The sequence below is a fragment of the Heteronotia binoei genome, chromosome 2 (genome assembly GCF_032191835.1).
Source record: "Heteronotia binoei isolate CCM8104 ecotype False Entrance Well chromosome 2, APGP_CSIRO_Hbin_v1, whole genome shotgun sequence".
Taxonomy (NCBI): Eukaryota; Metazoa; Chordata; class Lepidosauria; order Squamata; family Gekkonidae; genus Heteronotia; species Heteronotia binoei.
In genome coordinates, this window is record NC_083224.1 from 37383950 (window position 1) to 37404674 (window position 20725).

A 20725-nucleotide genomic window follows, 5' to 3' on the forward strand; every position below is an offset into this window, starting at 1 on the left:
AGCATGCCTTCATTTTCATTTAGCCAAAAAACCAGAACACAATTCCCCAAAATTCATTTGAAGCATTAACCTGAGCTTGGAATGCTACAAAGTCAAGGCGACACATCGCCTGCGAATCTGCCCTCTGTTTTCGAAGCAGGCCTCAACGGCATTACCTCTCTACGTCTAGCGGCTCCCCATCAGGCACCTTCTCGTGAACGCCGGCGACTGTACACTTGACCTCCACCTCCATCACCTGACGCTTTGGAAGGATGGGCTCAGGCACTCTCCCGTTTTCTGAACCTCGTTTGGGAGGTCTCGGTGGTGGGGGAGTATGCTCTGGTGGTGGGTCCAAGTCCTCATTGGAGAGCTCTTTCCATTGCTCCTTCGATGGATTAAAATGAAAGGAACTTATTAAGGTTCTACAAATGAAAAGCATTACAAACAAACAAGATGCCCCAAGGGATTAGGAGTCTGGCATGATGTTAATGCTGGTATTGGTGGAAAGGACCATCAAGTCACACCTGACTTCTGCTGACCCCATAAGAATGCCAGTTTGCTGTAGTGATTAAGAGCGGCAGACTCAAATCTAGAGAACTTGGTTTGATTCCCCACATGCAGCCAGATAGACGACCTTGGAAGAGGAAGAAGATACTGGATTTATATCCTGCCCTCCACTCCGAATTTTAGAGTCTCAGAGTGGCTTACAATCTCCTTTACATTCCTCCCCCACAACAGACATCCTGTGAGGTGGGTGGGGCTGAGAGGGCTTTCACAGCAGCTGCCCTTTCAAGGACAACCTCTGTCAGAGCCATGGCTGACCCAAGGCCTTTCCAGCAGGTGCAAGTGGAGGAGTGGGGAATCAAACCCGGCTCTCCCAGATAAGAGTCCACGCACTTAACCATTACACCAAACTGGCTCTTGGGTAAGCTGCAGTTCTCTCAGAGCTGTTCTCTTAAAAGCAGTTCTCTCAGCCCTACCAACCTTACAGGGTGCCTGTTGTGGGGAGAGGAAGGGAAGGAGATTGTAAGATGCTCTGACTCCAAGTGAAGGGCGGGGTATAAATCCAACTCTTCTTCAAGATTAGAGACGTTCAGAGATGGTTTGCCACTGCCTACCTCCGCACTGCAAGCCTAGACTTCCTTGGTGGTCTCCCATCCAAATACTAACCAGGGCCAAATGTGCTTCGCTTCTGAGATGTGATGAGAAAGGCCTAATCTGGGATATCCAAGTGCGGGCATCTTAAGTGTAATTTGAATCCTGAACAATATTTATCCAGTTAGGATAGGATGCTGCTGAAGCAGTGGCCTGCTACAAAGCAAAAAACCCTCTGGCTCAAGTCTTAGGGTCAACCAAGATGTGATGGCGTTCCTGATGCTTGCCATTTTAAAGCCAAATGCTGGTTGTTTAATAATGCTGTGAAGGCCTAATCCTGATCAGGCTGGCTGTGCCACAGGATGAGGCACTCTTGACCTCCTACATGCTGGAAGGGGGGGGGGAGTTTTGAAAAGACACGATGGGGGGGGGGGGGCGAAGGGAGGACAAGAATGCATCACCAAGCTGGGCTGTGGGCTGCACTGCTATTTTTAAATCGCTAGCATTAACTCTTCCAAACGGTGGTGATGTCCAGCTCACACCTCTGAAAATGAGTCACTGGAGGATCACAGCAGGAGCTGGCATCCTGACCCAACATTTTGCAACCCTAGCTTAATGTGAACTGTTTTGAAATCAGGACCTGAAAAACCCTTCATGTGGCATCCAGTAATTTAGTTTACATTGGGACTGTTTGGTGTACACATTCACCTACAGCAGAGGTCCCCAACATGGTGCCCACCCAAGTGTTCTTAGAAAGCAGGTAGGAGACCGGTAGGAGACTCTTGCCTTCCAGGGCTTCTAACCTGCTGGTGAAGAACTGATATAGATTACAAGCCAGTTTGGTGCAGTGGTTAAGTGCGTGGACTCTTATCTGGGAGAACTGGGTTTGATTCCCCACTTTTCCCCATGCACTTGCTGATGTGACCTTGAATCAGTCACAAGTTCTCTCAGAGCTGTTCCTCTCAAGAGCAGTTTCTATCAGAGCGCTCTCAGCTCCACCTACCTCACAGGGTGTCTGCTGTGGGGAGGGGAAGGGAAAGGAACTCTCTGTCTGGGGCAAGTGATGCTCTGTATTCTTGGTGCTTGGGAGGAGCAACAGGGTGAAGGCTTCTAGTGTCTTGGCCCCACTGATGGACCTCCTGATAGCACCTGGGGTTTTTTTTTGGCCACTGTGTGACACAGTGTGTTGGACTGGATGGGTCATTGGGCTGATCCAACATGGCTTCTCTTATGTTCTTAAGGAGATCGTAAGCTACTCTGAGACTCCTTCGGGTAGTGAAGGGCAGGGTTTAAATCCAACCTCCTCCTCCTCTCCTTCAACAGCAGTACTTCAGCAGCAGCTGTCTTCATTCTCCCTCCTCATTCCCAGTGTCATTTTGCATGGGGGTGCCCTCTGTGTGTGGGTCTGCCTCCTGGCACAGCAATTTTATAGCTGCAACCATCACCCTGCGCCAGAATTCCAAAGGTGCCCACAGGTTCAAAATGGTTGAATATAGACTCATCTCATCTTATGAGAAAGAGCTGGACTTATATCATCTCTGGAATCCTTTTAACCCCATGACTGCACTTGATTCCCAACACACCTGAGCCAGGCCACACATCTAAAGGCAGCCTGGCAAGAAGGAACACTCACCTGCACAGAAGAATCTCCCATAATAAATTTTGCTCCCTCTATAACAGCCAGATAAGAGAAACGAAGTTGGTCGGCGGTCTGTATTAGTCCCATTCTGTATTTCCTCATTTCTAAGAGAACCTGCTTGATGTCGACAGAAGAAGGGTCTTTCCTTTTGTCCATCTGCACAGAAGAAAACATGAGAGACTGAGCGTGTGCTCCACTCATACCTCCAAAGCGACATCACAACGACTCACTTGCAGAATTGCTGGAAGATGTTTTGATATCGCTGCACCTAAACTATCTGAAATGCCCAGATTATTTGAACTTTTACCAGATCCACACAGTTCAACAGTTTCAGAATATCTGTCAGTGTTGTTGCCACCAGACCCATGCTCTGATTGTCACCCCAATGCTTTAAAGGCAGTCTAAATTATGCAACATGAACAATCAAACTCTGCAGCCCCATAAGAGCCACAGGAAGAGACACAACAACTACTGAATACCCCCATTCTTTTTCCAAGTCTTGGCTCAGCTTTCCAATTTGCCTTTCAAGTTTCAAGCAGGTACTGCCACCAACACAGCCAGAGGGGCTAGAACAGGGATGGCCAAACTTGCTTAAGGTAAGAGTCACACAGAATAAATGTCAGATGCTTGAGAGCTTCAAGACATGAACCTCAGACATTTGAGAGCTGCAAGCAAGGAAGGAAAGTAAATAGAAGATGACGACATTGGATTTATATCCCGCCCTCCACTCCGATCTCAGAATGGCTCACAATCACTTGTATCTTCCTCCCCCACAACAGACACCCTGTGAGGTGGGTGGGGCTGAGAGGACTCTCACAGCAGCTGCCCTTTCAAGGACAACCTCTGCCAGAGCTATGGCTGACCCACGGCCATGCCAGCAGGTGCAAGTGGAAGAGTGGGGAATCAAACCCGATTCTCCCAGATAAGAGTCCACACACTTAACCACTACACCAAACTGGCTCTCAAATGGGGAGGGAGAAGTGGAAAGAAAGCAACTTTAACTTTAAATGTGTTCTCCAGGCCACCAGCTGGCTTGGCTTGAGGAAGTGCTTTAAAGAGACAAATGCCTTCCCCAAGCTGGCCAACTGGACAGTGGGGGCTTCAAGAGCCACACAATATGTGTGAAAAAGCCACAGGTGGCTCCCAAGCCACAGTTTGGCCACCCCTGACTAGAACATTGCAGAATTCCAAGCACTGCCAAATGGAAGGTGCTGGTGAGTCTTTCCTGTCTTCTCCTTCCTGCAGAGGCCTAAAAATAAGAAGCTGAGGGCCAGGAGAATCTGCATGGATAGAAGGCTGCTAATTAGTGGACAAAATTGCCTCTATCACTTAACCTAGTGGATCTTTTTGTGGTAGCACAACAGGTAAAGAAGCCATTTTGCCCGGCTTTTTGTCCACACAAACCCCAGCATTGCTTTTTTGGCTTGGGCTGGGAGAAGGGGGTTGGGCTGGGAGAAGGTGAAAAACACACCAGATGGATGTGCATAAGATCCAACTCCTTGCCTTTGCTAATGCAATCTCAGAAATGTGTAATAGACAGAGACCTATCAAAGATATATGGTACTGGTCAAAGCACATTCTTCTGAGATTCATCCAATCCTCTGCACCTTGCAGGTAAATTTTCTTGAATGCACTCAAGACTTCCTTCCAAGCAAGTGTGCCTGGGACTGGTGAGAGGTTGAGGACCACGGAATGCGATTCTTCTGCTAACAAGGACGGCACTGAAATTAAAGTTGGGAGCAACTGTACAAAATCACTGCAAATACATGAAAACGGAATAAGTATTTGGATTTAAAAGGACAGAGCTCTACATCTTCGCACTTCCACTGGCAAGACAAGTGACGTTTATTGAAACAAGGCAGACGGCGGATTGGGGCAGGGTGGGAAAGTTGACTAACAAACCACAAACCTCATTGACAGCTTGATTTCTTCTAGGATTTGAAAAGGAAATTTATTATTACTGGGGGAAACTGAGATTTTGGGTAGCACTCAAAATATTTATTGACAGCTTTTCAACAACCGTTTGAACACGCCGCTCTGTTTGTTAGGTGCCATCCCTTTCTTTGATCAGGAACTGGATGGCCTCCACATGCTACCCAAGAGCATGTGCTTGCTCCACTGATATGCTGACTGTGGCCACCCCAGCACACTTCTAAACTGGGACTGTGGTATAGTAGAGTGTGACAATAGTGTCAGGGCAGAAGTCCAAATGACACCCCCTACAGAACTGAAGTTTCTGAAAGATGTTCAGCTCTCTGCCCACTCCCACTGAGCCACTTTATTACTGCAGTAGACGGCTTCCAAAATTTCCTTTACATTTAGCTATGAGCAAACGGATCTTACCAGGAGGAGGCAAGTATCAACCAAACAGAACGTTCCTGATCTTCCGATTCCTGCACTGCAATGAACTACAATGGGTCCGTGTTCGGGGTTCAGTGACCCCGATTCTCTCACTTTGAACAGGAAGTTGAGGAATGAAGCTGGAGATTCGGGGACTCCAAAGTCAGGCCACGTTGTATAGTGAAAGTGCAGAATCTCTCTGGTTTCATGTGTCTGCAAAACATTTTGGTGAAGCTATTAAGACGCTTGCTTGTTAGGAATCCAACATTCATATTTACACAATCCTCGTTAAACCTGCCTCCACGCAGAATATTAACACCTGAAAGATGGGGACAACAACTTTTTCAAAGGCTGATGTTTTTATAGCTTACAGATTCACAGTCGAGGTTGTGTTCAAATGGGTTTACTGCAAGAAGTACTACCACCACTAGTTTGTTTATATTTGTCCTGAGATGAGGCGTTCCACAAAGTACACTACTATGGACCCATTTGGACTGGTTTCCTCCCAGTTGCTCGTGGGTCGGATAAGAGTCCTGAACGGGCTGCTTCTGGCCCCCTGGCCATGTTTGATATGCCTGGTCTATGCTGCTGTGTATGGTACCTATTATCCGTTTCTTGTAAGTATTATCCTGCTCTTATTACATTGTTGCCTACTTTTGAAATTCAATTCTCTGCGCTGTTTGGCATATTGTGTCATCTTCTTTGCACAGTTTCTAATTTTTTGTAATCCAAGTCCTATTGCACTGCTTATTAAATGTCTCGTCATTCGATTGCACTGTTTTATACCGTGTAATTTGCTTTGAGCCTCACTGAGAAAAGAGGTCTTATAAAGTAAATAAATGAATAGCATTTTGCAGATGGGAAGGATCTCCACCCACAGACTGTGACTTTCTCACCTCCCCTTTCCCATGGCAGCACAAGCTGCAGAGAAAGGGAGGAGGTGAGAAAGCCATACTCTGTGGGCAGAAATCCTTCTGTCTGCGGAAATGCTCCAAGCAAACCAAGTCAATGGAATGCAGAAGAGCTGAACCTTGAGGTACTGATACAATGCGGTTCCTTAAATGATCTTATTTGCCAGTTATATTTAAAACACTAAAATCTTATCATTAAGTTCATTCAAAAGAGAATACTGTATTTTTACATTTCTAACTGCATCCATATCAGACATGAGCACAGTCCAGTGGCACACTTAAGACCAACAAAGTTTAATTCTGGGCACAAGCTTTCGTGTGCATATAAGTGTGCATGTACATGAAAGAAGACGACAACGACATTGGATTTATATTCCGCCCTCCACTCAAGAGTCTCAGAGCAGCTCACAATCTCCTTTATCTCCCTCCCCCGCAACAGACACCCTGTGAGGTGAGTGGGGCTGAGAGGACTCTCACAGCAGCTGTCCTTTCAAGGACAACGTCTGCCAGAGCTATGGCTGACCCAAGGCCATGCCAGCATCTGCAAGTGGAGGAGTGGGGAATCAAACCTGGTTCTCCCAGATAAGAGTCCGCACACTTAACCACTACACCAAACTGGCTCTGAAAGCTTGTGCCACTGGACTCAAACTCTGTTCTATTGCTTCAACCAACACGACTACCCACCTAAGTCTATAGTCATCAGCAGAGAATGTCTGTGTCCGTTCATTCAGTACACCAACTGCTCAAAAATGAAATTTGCTTCAAGAGCAAGAATTTTTATATTAGCATCTTGGGTCTCCTGGAGCAATGACCACTGAGAGGGAGGGAGGGAGGGAGGGAGGGAGGGAGGGAGGGAGGGAGGGAGGGAGGGAGGAAGGAAGGAAGGAAGGAAGGAAGGAAGGAAGGAAGGAAGGAAGGAAGGAAGGAAGGAAGGAAGGAAGGAAGGAAGGAAGGAAGGAAGGAAGGAAGGAAGGAAGGAAGGAAGGAAGGAAGGAAGGAAGGAAGGATGCGAGAAAGAGAGACAGAGCGCGAGAAAGAGAAAGAAAGAGAGGGACAGAGGAACAGAAGGAAGGAAGGAAATTAGGCATCAGCTTTCCCATAACTTACTGTCAGGTTTTCCAATTGTAACTGTCGTACTGTATAGTAGGATTTTATATCTTCTGATATCAAGATAAGCTTCAAGTCTGTCTCTTCAAAGAGCATTTCTTTCTCTTCTTTTTGTGGCCAGTACTGTGCACATTTTATCTAGAGATAAAAAAATAAAGCAGAGGACAGACCTATTCACAAGCTGTTTATTCGTCATTAAATCAACCCTATAACACTATTATCGGGGATACAACACTGATGGCGGAAAGTGCTGTCAAGTCACAACTGACTTACGGAGACCCTGTAGGGTTTTCAAGGCAAGATTTACTACTGCCTGCCTCCACACCATGACCCTGGTATTCCTTGCAGGTCTCCCATCCAAATACTAGCCATGGCTGACCCTGCTTATCTTTCAAGCTCTCAAGAACAAGAGAGAAGTCACTTCAGGATTAGAACAAACACAACCACAAAGGTTACAGTGACCCAATAATGAAATGATATTAAAGTACAACAATCATAATATACACAAAATACAATTGAAATAATAAAGAAAACGGAGTCCCAGTGTGCAGAGAGTCGACTTGAAACATCCCGTTTCGCTCTTTCTTCAAGCATGCGGTGCTCCTTCCATAATAGTTATACAAAAAGTTCCTACTTCAAAAAACTTAATGATTCATCCAACGCATCTTATAACTGTAAATAATATAAACACTTTCAAAAAGGCACTACAAAGGCCTTGAGCCTGTACGAGCATTGTGCCTGCCTTGAACTTTTGGAAACTTTGTAGTGCCTTTACGAAAGTGTTTACATTATTTGCAGTTATAAGACGCATTGGATGAATCAAAGTTTTTTGAAGTAGGAACTTTTTGTATAACTATTACGGAAGGAGCACCCCATGCTTGAAGAAAGAGGATGTTTCAAGTCGACTCCCTGCACATTGGGACTCAGTGTTCTTTATGATTTCAATTGTACTTTGTGTATATTATGATTGTTGTACTTTAATATACTTTTATTATTCATTCACTCTTTTCATTATTCATTCACTATAACCTTCGTGGTTGTGTTTGTTCTTATCTTTCAAGCTCTGGCAACATTGGGTTAGCCTAGGCTATCCAGGTCAGGACTGATATAACACTACTGGAGATTTATATTCCCAGAGTCAGTCTCTGGGAGAAATCCCAGTGATCACTGGAAGAATACCATCCCTGACAATAGCAACCCAATACCTTCGCACAACGAAAATATTTCCATTTCTTGGATATATTACTAGCTACCCCCTTCCTGGAACTCTTCTGGGATTGCAAAACACGGGCCATTTATGCAAAACTGACCAATGTAACAAATCAACAAAAACAACCCTAATGACTGATGTGGCTTTATTAGGAGAACTGTTGGAAACTCAGCATGCACAAAGCTTTTAGCCTTTAATTTGGAAGCAAAAGACAACTGCAATTGAATTGTCCGGTTCACCAAATCCCCTCCTCCAAAAATCCCAGTCTTATGAGATCATTTTGAAGCCATATGGGACAGCTTAAAAGGTTATGTTTTATTCTAACTGAAAATTGGAGCTAGCAGGCATTCCAATTACCAAACATCTTGACAGATCATAATAATTTTCTCAATAATAATTTCCTAGGAAATCCAGTGTTTGCATCATTAGAATGCATGCACGGTGCAAACTTTAGTCAGTCAACTGTACAAAGATGGCATCCGGAGCTTGAGGAGAGAATCATGGAGTTAATAATATACATGAGAAAGTCCACAACTGTAATCACCAAAAACATGCTCACTGAGAACTGCATCTCTGTGGAAGTCAACACCGTTTCTCTGGCTAGGATTATATCAGTGATGCACGAAGAGGGAAATGTTATTTTTAATGTTACATTTTCAGTGTCTTTTTGTCAAATGGGAGAAAAAGCAGAAACAAAGGCATGGGTTATTACACCACTTTAACTGATCAAAAGACATTATGAATCGGATGGTAATGCTGGAGACCTTTTATAGAACTGAAACCTGAGTGAATCACAAAAGAGTTTCAGGCAACAGGCTATCAGCCCTAAAAGCATTTTATGCAGAGACAATGATCGAATCCCACATAGTTCAGCCCATTACAGAGGTTTACCAATGTCTTTCTTCCTTCAGCTCCCAAACAGCAGGACAGTGCTGGATATAGCAAGAAATTATAATTTTCTGAAACCTCTTTTTTAATTATAGTTGTGTAAAGAACAATTTTCCCCAATGTTCAGTATTTGCACCCAACGGCTCAGCAAATAAAGACCTGCCAAGTTCCTATTGAGTATCTCCCCTCCCCATCCCCCCAGTTTCTCAAGAAGCATTTGCAGCCTGCCCCGGGGGACCTTAATAATTCTTTGCTTTGTTCCTGCTTACTGGCAGTGGAGAATGGGTAAACGGGGGTGGACGGGAGAGGGAGGAACGGCTCAGCCTGTGGTTACCACACTTCTCTCTTTTTAGATTTATTTCACTACTCATATTCATGTAAAACTGGAAACGTCCATTCAGCGAGGCAGAGATCACTTCTGAACACTCTTCCTGGAGGAGAGAAGTCTTCCCTCCATAGTGTAAGGAGCATTGTTCACTTGCCCCTTAGGACCAGTAACCAATACTTCCAAGAAGTGCTAGCCTCTGGATAGGTAGGTCATTTACTGCAAGCAAGCATTATGGGATGGAAACAAGGGATGCACATATCTGGCAATACCTTTAATGGTGAAGAAGACCAGGGCTTTTTTGCAGCAGGAACTCATTTGCATATTAGGTCACACACCCCTGATGTAGCCAGTCTTCCAAGAGCTTACAGGGCTCCCAGTGCAGGGCCTGCTGTAAGCTCCAGGAGGATTGGCTACATCAGGGGTGGGTGGCCTAACATGCAAAGGCGTTCCTGCTAAAAAAAAAAAAGCCCTGGTGAAGACAGACATATTATTGACAAAGATATAACTAGCAGCAAAGGGTGTCCCTCCCAGAAGATCAAAAATCCTGGTTGGTGGGTGGGTATACAGGGCTAGGGTACACGTTATTGCAAACTTCCTTATGCCAAGGTTTGCATAGAAATTATTAACAGTTCACCCTGAAATGGATAAGCCCAGGTGAGCCCAATCTTGTCAGATCTTGCAAGCTAAGCAGGGTTGACTCTGTCAAGAACTTGGATGGGAGACCTCCTTGGAATATCTGAGCTGGGAAGCAGCGGCAGGTTTTATACATTCTGCCTTTCAGAACATCCTGCAGACCCCCAAGAGGGGCCAGTCACCAGAGGTTGCCATGATTTCCAGGTGCGCACACACACACACCTATCTCTCTCACAGACACACACACAAAAAACACCACCCCCCCTCCAAAATTAAAGTTTTTAAAAATGGGAAATAATAATTTCAAAAAGAATGGACATATGAAGCTGCCTTATACTGAATCAGACCCTTGGTCCATCAAAGTCAGTATTGTCTACTCAGACTGGCAGCGGCTCTCCAGGGTCTCAAGCTGAGGTTTTTCACACCTATTTGCCTGGACCCTTTTTTGGAGATGCCAGGGATTGAACCTGGGACCTTCTGCTTCCCAAGCAGATGCTCTACCACTGAGCCACCGTCCCTCCCCAATAAGTAATACCTGCACATAAAGATGTAGAGCAAAAAACACCTGGCCAATGTGTTGGGAGTACAGAAATCTATAATGCTGCACACATTTCCCCCCCCCCCCCCAAAGGGCCTGCTAATCAGGTGTTTTAGGGATGATGGAAGAAATGAACAATTGGGCAGGAGACAAAAAGAGGCGGACAAGAGGGAAGGAAGCAGGGACTCATGGGAGGGAATGGGATTTCCCCATCCCTGCAAGTCCTCACGGGTCCTCCCTTTTGTTGTACTCAATCATCATAATCATCTCCTGGTGCATTCTTTAGTCATTGGATGAATCCACTCCATTTCACAACAGAAATGACAGACACACGGACCTACAAACTGAATGCCAGTGATGCTATTGACTGTAGCTCTTGCCTAGGCTTTTTAATTTTTTTACATATGCCACATAAACACGTGTTCTCATCTATTCACTCCCTGCCTTATTTAATTCTTTTAGGATTTCTTTTAAAACTGCAGTTATTATTTTCCCCTCCCCACACAAAAAACAACTTGCTTGATGACATCATGGGGGAAGCTAATTACTACTTGCAGTTCTGCCCCAAAGAACCATTTCTTTTTTCATCGCTTAATTCTGGAGAATTGTTTGGACTGAACGCAGCAAGAGTGCTTCCAGACTAATACCATCGCTCAGTACATGCTGTGTCTGCCTTCTCCCTAAGATAAATGGAGCAGAATGGTCTCTTAACTAAGACTGGACAATGGCACTCCACCAGCACTTCTTTCTCAATAGCCTGCGGTAAGATTTTAAAAAATGTTCAAGGAAGTAATAGACAATAGGGAAGTCCATGTACAGGAATACAAAAGGAAGTCATGGCTGAACTAGAGCTAGCTAGCCAAGGCACAGAAACCTCCAGTGATTCTGAAAGCTTTCTAGTTGAAGGGAGCCTTTGGCCACATTCACTGCTGAGGTACAGGACCAGATCTTGGGGGCGGGGGCAGAGGGGGGTGCTTGCCCCGGATGCCACTGAAGGGGGGGTGCCAAATTAGGTATGGGGTCCATTCTATTCTATGGGCCCATAAGGGGGTGCCATTTTTTTAATTTCACCCCCCCTCAAAAAACCCAGGTTTGCTGGGTCACGCTATTGCCTTGTGTGATCTAGAACATATCTGACATTCTCTTTGCTTCAGGCCTGCTGTAGTAGGAAGAGATTCAGATTGAAAGGGGAGCTGTTTTTCCATGGCAACAGTATGTGTGAAAAAAACTAGGGGTTTTAGTGCCATGCACTGAACATGAATAAGCTGTGTGATGTGGTAGGTAAAAAAGCAAATGTGATTTTGGGTTGTATCAACAGAAGTATAGTGCCAAGATCACACTAAGTGATGATATCACTTTATTCTGCTCTGGTTAGACCTCATCTAGAGTATTGTGTTCAGTTTTGGGCACCACAGTTTAAGAAGGATATAGACCAGCTGGAATGCATCCAGAGGAGGGCAATGAAGATGATGAGGGGTCTGGAGACCATGTGCTATGAGGAAAGGCTGAAGGAGCTGGGGATGTTTAGCCTGGAGAGGAGACAACTGAGAGGTGATATAATAACCATCTTCAAGTACTTAAAGGGCTGTTATACAGAGGATGGCGTAGAGTTGTTTTCTTTTGCCCCAGGAGGTCAGATCAGAATCAGCTGGTTGAAATTAAATCAAAAGAGTTTCCGGCTAAATATTAGGAAGAACTTCCTGACAGTTAGACTGGTTCCTCAGTGGAACAGGCTTCCTTGGGAGATGGTGGGCTTTTCTTCTTTGGAGGTTTTAAAATAGAGGCTAGATGGCCATTTGACAGCAATGCTGATTCTGTGAATTTAAAAAAGGTAAAGGTAGTCCCCTGTGCAAGGACTGAGTCGTTATCAACCCATGGGGTGATGTCTGTGAATTTAGGTGGAAGTATTTGTGAATTTCCTGCATTGTGCAGGGGGTTGGACTAAATGACCCTGGAGGTCCCTTCCAACTCTATAATTTTAAGTCTGTTTCCCTTTTCCTGACCTTCTCATTCAGATAAATGGGTATCTCAGGGTACAATGGAATATGGTTTTGGAAAATCGGTCCTGAAGCAAGTTCTCAACCAGATCACACGAATCCCAAGTGGTTAAAAAATCAGCAATAATCGAAGAAAAAGAATACAGATTTACACCCCGCCCTTCTCTCTGAATCAGAGACTCAGAGTGGCTTACAATCTCCTATATCTTCTCCCCCCACAACAGATGCCCTGTGAGGTGGGTGAGGCTTTCAAGGACAACTCCTGCGATAACTATAGCTAACCCAAGGCCATTCCAGCAGCTGTAAGTGAAGGAGTGGGGAATCAAACCCGGTTCTCCCAGATAAGAGTCCCCACACTTAACCACTACATCAAACTGGCTGCAGAAGAAGAGTTGTAGAAGAGCTGGTTTTTCTCTCTCCACCTTAAGAAGTCTCAAAGTGGCATACAATCTCCTTTGCTTCCTCTCCCCACTTCAGGCTCCTAGAGTTCTGAGAGAACTGTGAATGGCCCAAGGTTACCCAGAAGGCTTCATGAGAAGGAATGGGGATTCAAACCTTGTTCTCCAGATTAGAGTCTGCTGTTCCTAACCACTACACCACGCTGGCTCTCAAAAGCAAATGCTGTGAAAAGTCAATATCTGACAACAATCCACCACATGTCAGATTGGCTTCCATGGTAAAAAATGTAGATGATTTTTTTAATACAAGACTTTTCCCACACCATGTCTAGCACTTCTGAGCACAATTGCTATAAAAATTGAATATATGCTTTACAGAGGAACATGATTTCTCCTTAAGGTTCCCAGGGTAAAACTTCCAGTCAGTAGCATCCTATGCATACCGCTCTCTTGACAGTGCAAAGGGGCTAGCAAGAGGACATGTATTTGGAAATTAGCAGAAAAGCACAGATGATGAATCAGCATGAAGCCTAACTGCTGCAAACACCTCTTTACCGACAGAAAAGGAACTATACCAAATTCTGTTTATGTTGCATACATGTTATATGTTTGTCATGCAAACTGTAGAGGACCATTTGAAAGGAAACCAAAAAAAGATCAAAAAAGGCAACAGCAGTATTTGTTCCATATCTGGCCATCAAAAACTGCACTAAGAGGACTTCTGTAGTACCGTATTTGCCGGCGTACAAGACGACTTTTTTGCCCAGAAAAACATGCCTCCAAGTGGGGGAGTCGTCTTATATGCCGGGTGCAGCGGCAGCCAGGTCTAGGATCTGTGGTGAGACGCCATCAGATGAACAGCCGTAGCGAGGCAGGGACAGGTGTTGCCGGGCTTCTTCAGCGCGCCCCCTTTCCCGGCAAACGGGGGAATGGGGTCAGGCAGGGCAGAGACTGAGGGAGGGAGGGAGCGAAGAAGGGGAATCCGAAGGTCCGAAGAACGGCTCTAACTCGGAGACGTGGAAACCCGCCCACGCGTTAGAGCAGATCCCGGGCTGCGAGGCGGGAAGCCGCCGACCTGTGCCTCTCCGTGGCGGTCAAGACGGGGGTGCTCGGGCTGGCTGAACGCCTGGTGCATGGAGGGAAGAGGTCAGGAAAGCAACCCGGTGCCTCTGTGGAACAGACCCTTGCGCCTTGGTTACAGCGAGAGAAGAGCAAAAGAAAGCAGCCATTGACTTTGTGTGAGGCGCTGTCGCTAGGAAGGCAGCTCGGCGAGGCGGCTTCCGCTGGAGCTCTTCTCCAGCGGAAGCCACCTCGCCGAGCTGCCTCCCTAGCGACAGCGCCTCACGCAAAGCCAATGGCTGCTTTCTTTTGCCCGCGCGGCCAGGCGGGGGAGCTGCTGCTCTCGTCGCCCTGTTTGGATGCTGCCGGCAAGGAATTCAAAAAGATACTCTATATTTTGAATGGAAATGTTGGGGGGTCGACTTATATGCCCAGTCAACTTATACGCCGGCAAATACGGTAGCTAAGATATGACTCTTCCATTAGTGCTGCACTGATTTTTTTCTCTCTCACAAAGATTGACTTTTGATACAAAAGTTGCCTTTTTATAAAGGCATAAAGGGTATATGGCCCACCCACCCTGTCCCCTTATGCTATCTGGCAGTCATTTATCCTTAATAAACAGGTGCCAGAACATTAGCATACTTTTTAAAAAACTGGAAACAGCTTCTTCTGTCAGTGATCTCAGTCAGTCTGGAAGCAAATAATGAATGCAATTGCGTTGCTGACCTCTGACTGCAGCCAATCAGAACAGACTGTGGAGAGGACATGCTAAACCCTTACTCCTTTTTCCAGCTCTACTGCTATGCACGGCAGTGTATAAAAAAAATCTGCATTTAAGAAGCCAAGCAGACAAGCATCAATATTTGGATTAAAAGAAACCTCTTGGATTAAAAGAAATGCCCACTACTGTACTCATATTTCACACCTTTACAAGAATTGTCATCCCCCTGGAATCACTGGAAATGAAGGAGAGTTGTGCATAAAATAGTCATGGAACTTGGCCCCTTTTCAATTTAGCCCTGGCTTTAATGCCTTAGTGCTCATCTATGAACTAACTAAAAACCAGGATGGAGTGGGATGAAGCCCAAACAAATATCCTCAGTCTAGCTATACCCAAATGCTGACAAAGCAGAGAAGTTAAGTAAATAAGATTCTTGAACTGGGTTGCTGTGTGGTCATACTGTACTCACAGCACAAACTTTTGAGAGCTTGGCATATTCCATCTTATTCCCACACGACTTAACCTAAATCTATTCTATTTTTTTCTTAGTCTTTAGCAGATGCATTACTGGATAAAAATTCTTAAAATGCATTTCTTGGGAATTGTATTTGCAAGATTTTTAAAAACATACACATCCACAGCACACTTACACACACAGACACACAATACTTACTGATCCCTTTTCCATAACTCTGTTGAGCATGACAACACCACGGCTTTTCTGTTCCCAAACCATCTCCCAAAAGTGACCACAAGTATTTGGCAAGGGACCCTGCAAAGATACAGAACCTTCAAGAATAAGCAGTACTGATTATGGCATACAAGTTCACAGTGTAGCCCAGCAACAGTTCTCTAGTACTAAACTCAAACACAGTTAGTGGCTTCTGTTTTTAGGTTTTTGAAACACAACATGCTTTAAGTGATTTTTTGTCTCTCTCTCTCTACTGTGGAGTTGCCAAAATGAATGCTTTATCATCTCCAAAATTTTCCAGTTTCTCTGCAACACATATGGAGTTCAAGGTCTCCAGAGGAGAAATTAAGAAGAGTAGTTCTAAGAAAACTTGGGTATGATGCTCTACAGGATGAGATGCTTGCAGAATCGGTGGGAATTTCTGATTTGCAGAGAAGGGGAACATGAGAACGATCTGCTAGGAAGTTTATTCATCTTTAGCATCTCATGAAAAAATCCTGGCATTGCACTGGTATGGAAGGTCAAGAACAGTTTGCTGTTCCTGCTAGATGTTTACCCTATCCATTTTCAAAGTAGCCTCTCTTCTAGGTCAAAGGTCCTTCCTTTCCCACCAGTCTCTCATAGATCAATCCATAATGCCCAAGGTATTAAAACGTATCTACAAAAATTTGCCCAGGATTCAAACATTACCCAGAGATCGGGTCGCTCCCACAAGGCTTGCAAGTGCAGTGACTTGACCCTTGGAAAAAAGCAAGAAGGACTGCTGAGTGGCCGAATGTCAATTCCATTAGACCACAACTGATGGTTAATATCAACCGTATGTAAGTCTTATCCTCTAGCAGTTAAAATAAATAATCCAGCTATTGCCAGGAAATCGCAGCCAGAGGGACTTCAACTGCCAAAGCTGAACTTAAAACTACTACAACTGAAAAGTACAGAAACTCAGACACAAAGCTTTTTAGGCCCCTTAACTTGTTTTACAGGGGATGGTCACATGACTCACTCTTGACATTACAGCATGTCCAGTGTGATGAGCTAAGCAACTACAGTGCATTTGCTTTGCTACTGCTTGCACCACAATGGTGTTCTAACAGATTTATTTGACTTAGAATCATAGAGTTGGAAGGGACCCCCAGGGTTCTCTAGTCCAACCCCCTGCACAATGCAGGAAATTCACAAATATCTCCCCCACCCCATACACAATGACCCATGTTCCATGCCCAGAAGATAGCAAAAAAAAATCTTCAAGGTCTCTGGCCAATCTGGCCTGGAGAAAAATTGCTTCCTGACCCCAAAAACTGCTTTCTGACCTTATGCTCAGCAACCCCAACTGTGACCCTGTGTTGTCCTAAAGTAAAGTCTGATATAGAGATGGAACAATTCCCCTCAGCTCCCCGATTTTACTCGAGGATTCAATCCAAAGACATTTCATTAAATTGCAAGGATCTTTGTAGCGCAGAGCCAAGGAATAAAGTAAACTTCCCCCTGAAAATCTAATGAAAACCTGGATGTGCTTTTCTGGTGATCCCAGAAATGCATGCACAGGGGTCTAAAAAAAGAAGTGTTCAGACTTGGCGGATACTGAGGAACTTTTATATCTGAGTGTATATTGACGTTGACTCCTCAGTTGCAGGATCCAAACAATATGCAATCTAGTCACTTAACAATCCTCAATGTGTGAGGTCTCTGTTGACACAAGGGAGATGCTGTGGCTCAGTGGCAGAGCATCTGCTTGGCATGCAGAAGGTCCCAGGTTCAATCCCTGGCATCTCCAGTTATAAGAACCAGGCAGTAGGTGATGTGGAAAGACCTCTGCCTGAGACCATGGAGAGCTGCTGCCAGTCTGAGTAGACATTACTAACGTTAATGGACCAACAGTCTGATTCAGTATAAAGCGGCTTCATTTGTGTTCATGTGAGCAAATGGGGGGGTGGGAAGCACAAACAGGGGTCAGGCTGCTAAGAGGTCTCATGAATTTGGATTCAACTCAACAAGCATGCAATCAAGGGGCACTCAGATTCGACTACAAAATCCAGACATGATATTCTGATCATACCTAGTCTGAAAAATATAAAATTTAAGTTAACAGCTCCCAACATCAGATATCAAACAGTCAACTATGGCTATACCATGCAGATTAAAAAACAGCAGCAGCAACAACACTTCTGTTTTTAGATGTTTATGCAAACTCAAGGAAAGTTCCAGGTTTGAACAATCTTAATATTAAAAAGAGAAGATTTTTTAAAAATCCGTATTTCTGTAAATTGAGAACAGAGTGGCTTTGCCTAAGGTCACCTGGTGAACCTTGGTGAAACTGAAGGATTGCTGTCTCCTTTACGAACCCACACAGCCACTATAACCATCTTTGGCCCACAGCTTTAGGTGCCCTTGCCATCTGAGATTAGGAGGGTGGCAACCTGGGAGACTGCCTTCTTGGTAATGGCACTAAAACTATGGCACTCTCTCCCCAGAGAGATTTGTGTGCCCCCTTTGGTTGCCATCTTCCATTATCAGAAGACTTTTTTGTTCCATCTGGCATTTCCTCCGTGATACCTCCTTCCTGACCAATGTTTTAACTGTTCTTATCTTTGTATTTTAATTCTAGTTTTAATTGCTTCAATGGTCTACAGGGGGGGGTTAATAGTTTAAAATGTGATTTTATTATGTATATTTTAATTTACTAGCACCTTGGATGGCCCTTTGCAAGGGTAGAAAGGTGGAATATAAATTTTGTAAGCTAAACCAGAGATCTAAACCAGAGACCCCATAATGACAAAATTTTCTGAACCACTAAGCTATGCTATTTCGTCTAAGGATTCTACTAAAAGGAAATGGCTTTGGAAAAAGAAGATTGCTGAATGACCAAACAGTGACCATTATCAACAGGAAAGTGGGGGCAGCATAACATCCTGGATTGTGCTACCCAAAAGTAAGCAGACTTGATCCTCAAGGACATGGAGGCAGCACTGCTTAATAGAAAGGCGATTTATAAATAAATGTTCTTCCAAGACTTTGAAATTCATACTCCATGTCAGAAACTATCCCAGGTTCAGCCCACAAGATCATTTACAGACCTTCTTTCATAGACACCTCCCCCACTATTTTCTTGACCACTCCCAATCCCTGTTCTTTTTCTCATGAGGTCCAATGGCAACCCTCCTTGTTCCCACCAATCTTAAATTTATCTAGTAGTTCCACATTTATTCCTTACTTTAGCCCACTCCTTTGATTTGGTCAACATATGCTAACTTAGCTCTACTGTTAAGGTGTGATATTAATGCTTCTACATAACTAGGAGTACAAGAAAAATTCAATTGGATAAGGTTTCCCAGAGATGTGCATATACATTTATGATGTCTACATATACAATGTGTTTCCAGGTAATACTGGTGGAGCCAATTAGCACATTAACAAAGGTACCAAGTACTAGCAGCTATAAAGAAACTTTTACAGTAGCAAAATAGCAGACAATAGGAGAAAGAAGTGTATCGTTCCCTTCTTCTCATTCTAAGTTAAAATTATGGGCTAATCAGCTCCAAAACTGAAAAGAAAAGAGAGTAAATTGATCTTCTCTTCTTCCTCCTCCCCCCACCACACTATTACCTGTGTAAGGATGTAGCTCCTGTGTGCCTCTTCCATTTTAATCAAACTAGCATTGATATAATCATTATCATCTTGCTGCAGCTTAATTCGACTGTGGTCAACTATAGAACGGACAATTAGAAAACACTGTTGAACACCTATGCGGTAAGACATTCATTTCATACCACTGACCAACTTACTCAAGAACCATGTCTAAACATTGTTCATTTTCAAATAACGGAGTACAAAACAGCATCCATTAAATATGATTCTGGAAGAATTCTTCTGAAGGAATCATGGCTTTCAGAGCAGCTGTCTCATGCTGTGATGCCACTGACAGATATTACAATCACAATTTCTTCTGCATTCTGGGTAGTTTTAAGGTAGCTCTATATCAAACTAGAGTTGCATATGTATTGTAAGAACAGTGCATTTTTTGATTTTAAAAGTAACATTTTTTTTCAGGGAAGAGATCAGAATACCAACACCTGAAACTGAATCTCTTCACTTACATTGTCATATCATTTATCAAGTTAAAGTGTCTCCCAAGATACCCAGTTATCATCAATATCCAAACCACTTTGACAGTAATTCCACTCCATTTTTAAAGATCTGAAGTTGGCCCTATTTAGCCTACCCAGATATAGAAGAATCCCCACATTTTACAGGAAAACCAAACTGACTGGAAGCCGTATAATCTAAAACAAACAAAAATCAATGGTGGTTACCACAAAAAGAACCCCTAAAACTGATCAGTAAGCAAAATTATGTGCAACATTACAGCTTCTATTGAGTTTTCCTGGAAGACTCAACTGATTTTTAGCCTATTAAGAGATTGCAGAGGTTTTCCAGTACATGGAGGTACTGAATCTTCAGTTTTAATTTAGATAGGAGACTTGTGACTGCTGCACATACAACAACCTCCCTGTTTTAACCTTTAGTGAAATACTGGTGGTCATTACTATGCACTTGGAGAGGAAGCAGCTATAAAAACTGCTTCATGATTTGCTTCAGAGCATATGGGAGAGGAAGGACTTGGGAAACAGGGAATTGACACCACATCTTCCCAGTCTTTCTCACAGCCTTACTTGTAAGAATTGTTCTGATGATAAAATGAGATACAAGCAGCACTCTGCTCCTTGGAGAAGGGACAGGGTCCAGAGATGATATACCAAGACATCAAGAAGAGGCATAAATAGGAATGCCAGGTAACCATGATTTAAATTGTGAAGTGACCACAACATTTTTTTTTAAGCAGAGCTTGTTCCTGCCTGGAAACTTAACCTACGTATGTGAAGACGCAGAGTTTATTCAGTGGTAAAAAAAAAGACATCCTGAACAAGCTAGAGCTGCAAAACTCTGAACTAACTGGGCTCATCTACCTTTGCTTATGAATTGCATTTGCCTCACACATGATTTTATCTCCACATTGTATAAATACCCAACCTCAAAAGTTGGTTACTTAAACAGACCAATTGTGCTGTTTTGGGTAATTATCAAAAATCTATCAAGCAACCTATCTTGAAATTGTTTTAACAGGGGTTTTTTAATTGCTTTCAAAAAGAACTGTGTACATTTTAGGAACGAGTTTTAACGTTATAGCCAT

General features: G+C 43.9%; 1 protein-coding gene and 1 non-coding gene across 2 annotated transcripts in view; one reads left to right on the forward strand and one right to left on the reverse strand.

The window, feature by feature from the left end:
* The window catches only part of PTPN1 (protein tyrosine phosphatase non-receptor type 1), a 99476-nt gene that overhangs the window by 16951 nt on the left and 61800 nt on the right, over positions 1-20725 (reverse strand). Inside the window, exons 3-8 of the mRNA XM_060230800.1 lie at positions 19141-19241; positions 15520-15618; positions 7072-7209; positions 5057-5266; positions 2708-2869; positions 156-364 (exon numbers count right to left, since the gene is read on the reverse strand). Coding sequence (XP_060086783.1) covers positions 156-364; positions 2708-2869; positions 5057-5266; positions 7072-7209; positions 15520-15618; positions 19141-19241 — 919 coding nt within the window. The remainder of the gene's footprint in view (positions 1-155; positions 365-2707; positions 2870-5056; positions 5267-7071; positions 7210-15519; positions 15619-19140; positions 19242-20725) is intronic.
* Positions 17237-17311, forward strand: TRNAA-GGC (transfer RNA alanine (anticodon GGC)). The gene has a single exon. It is a non-coding gene; the product is annotated as a tRNA-Ala (tRNA).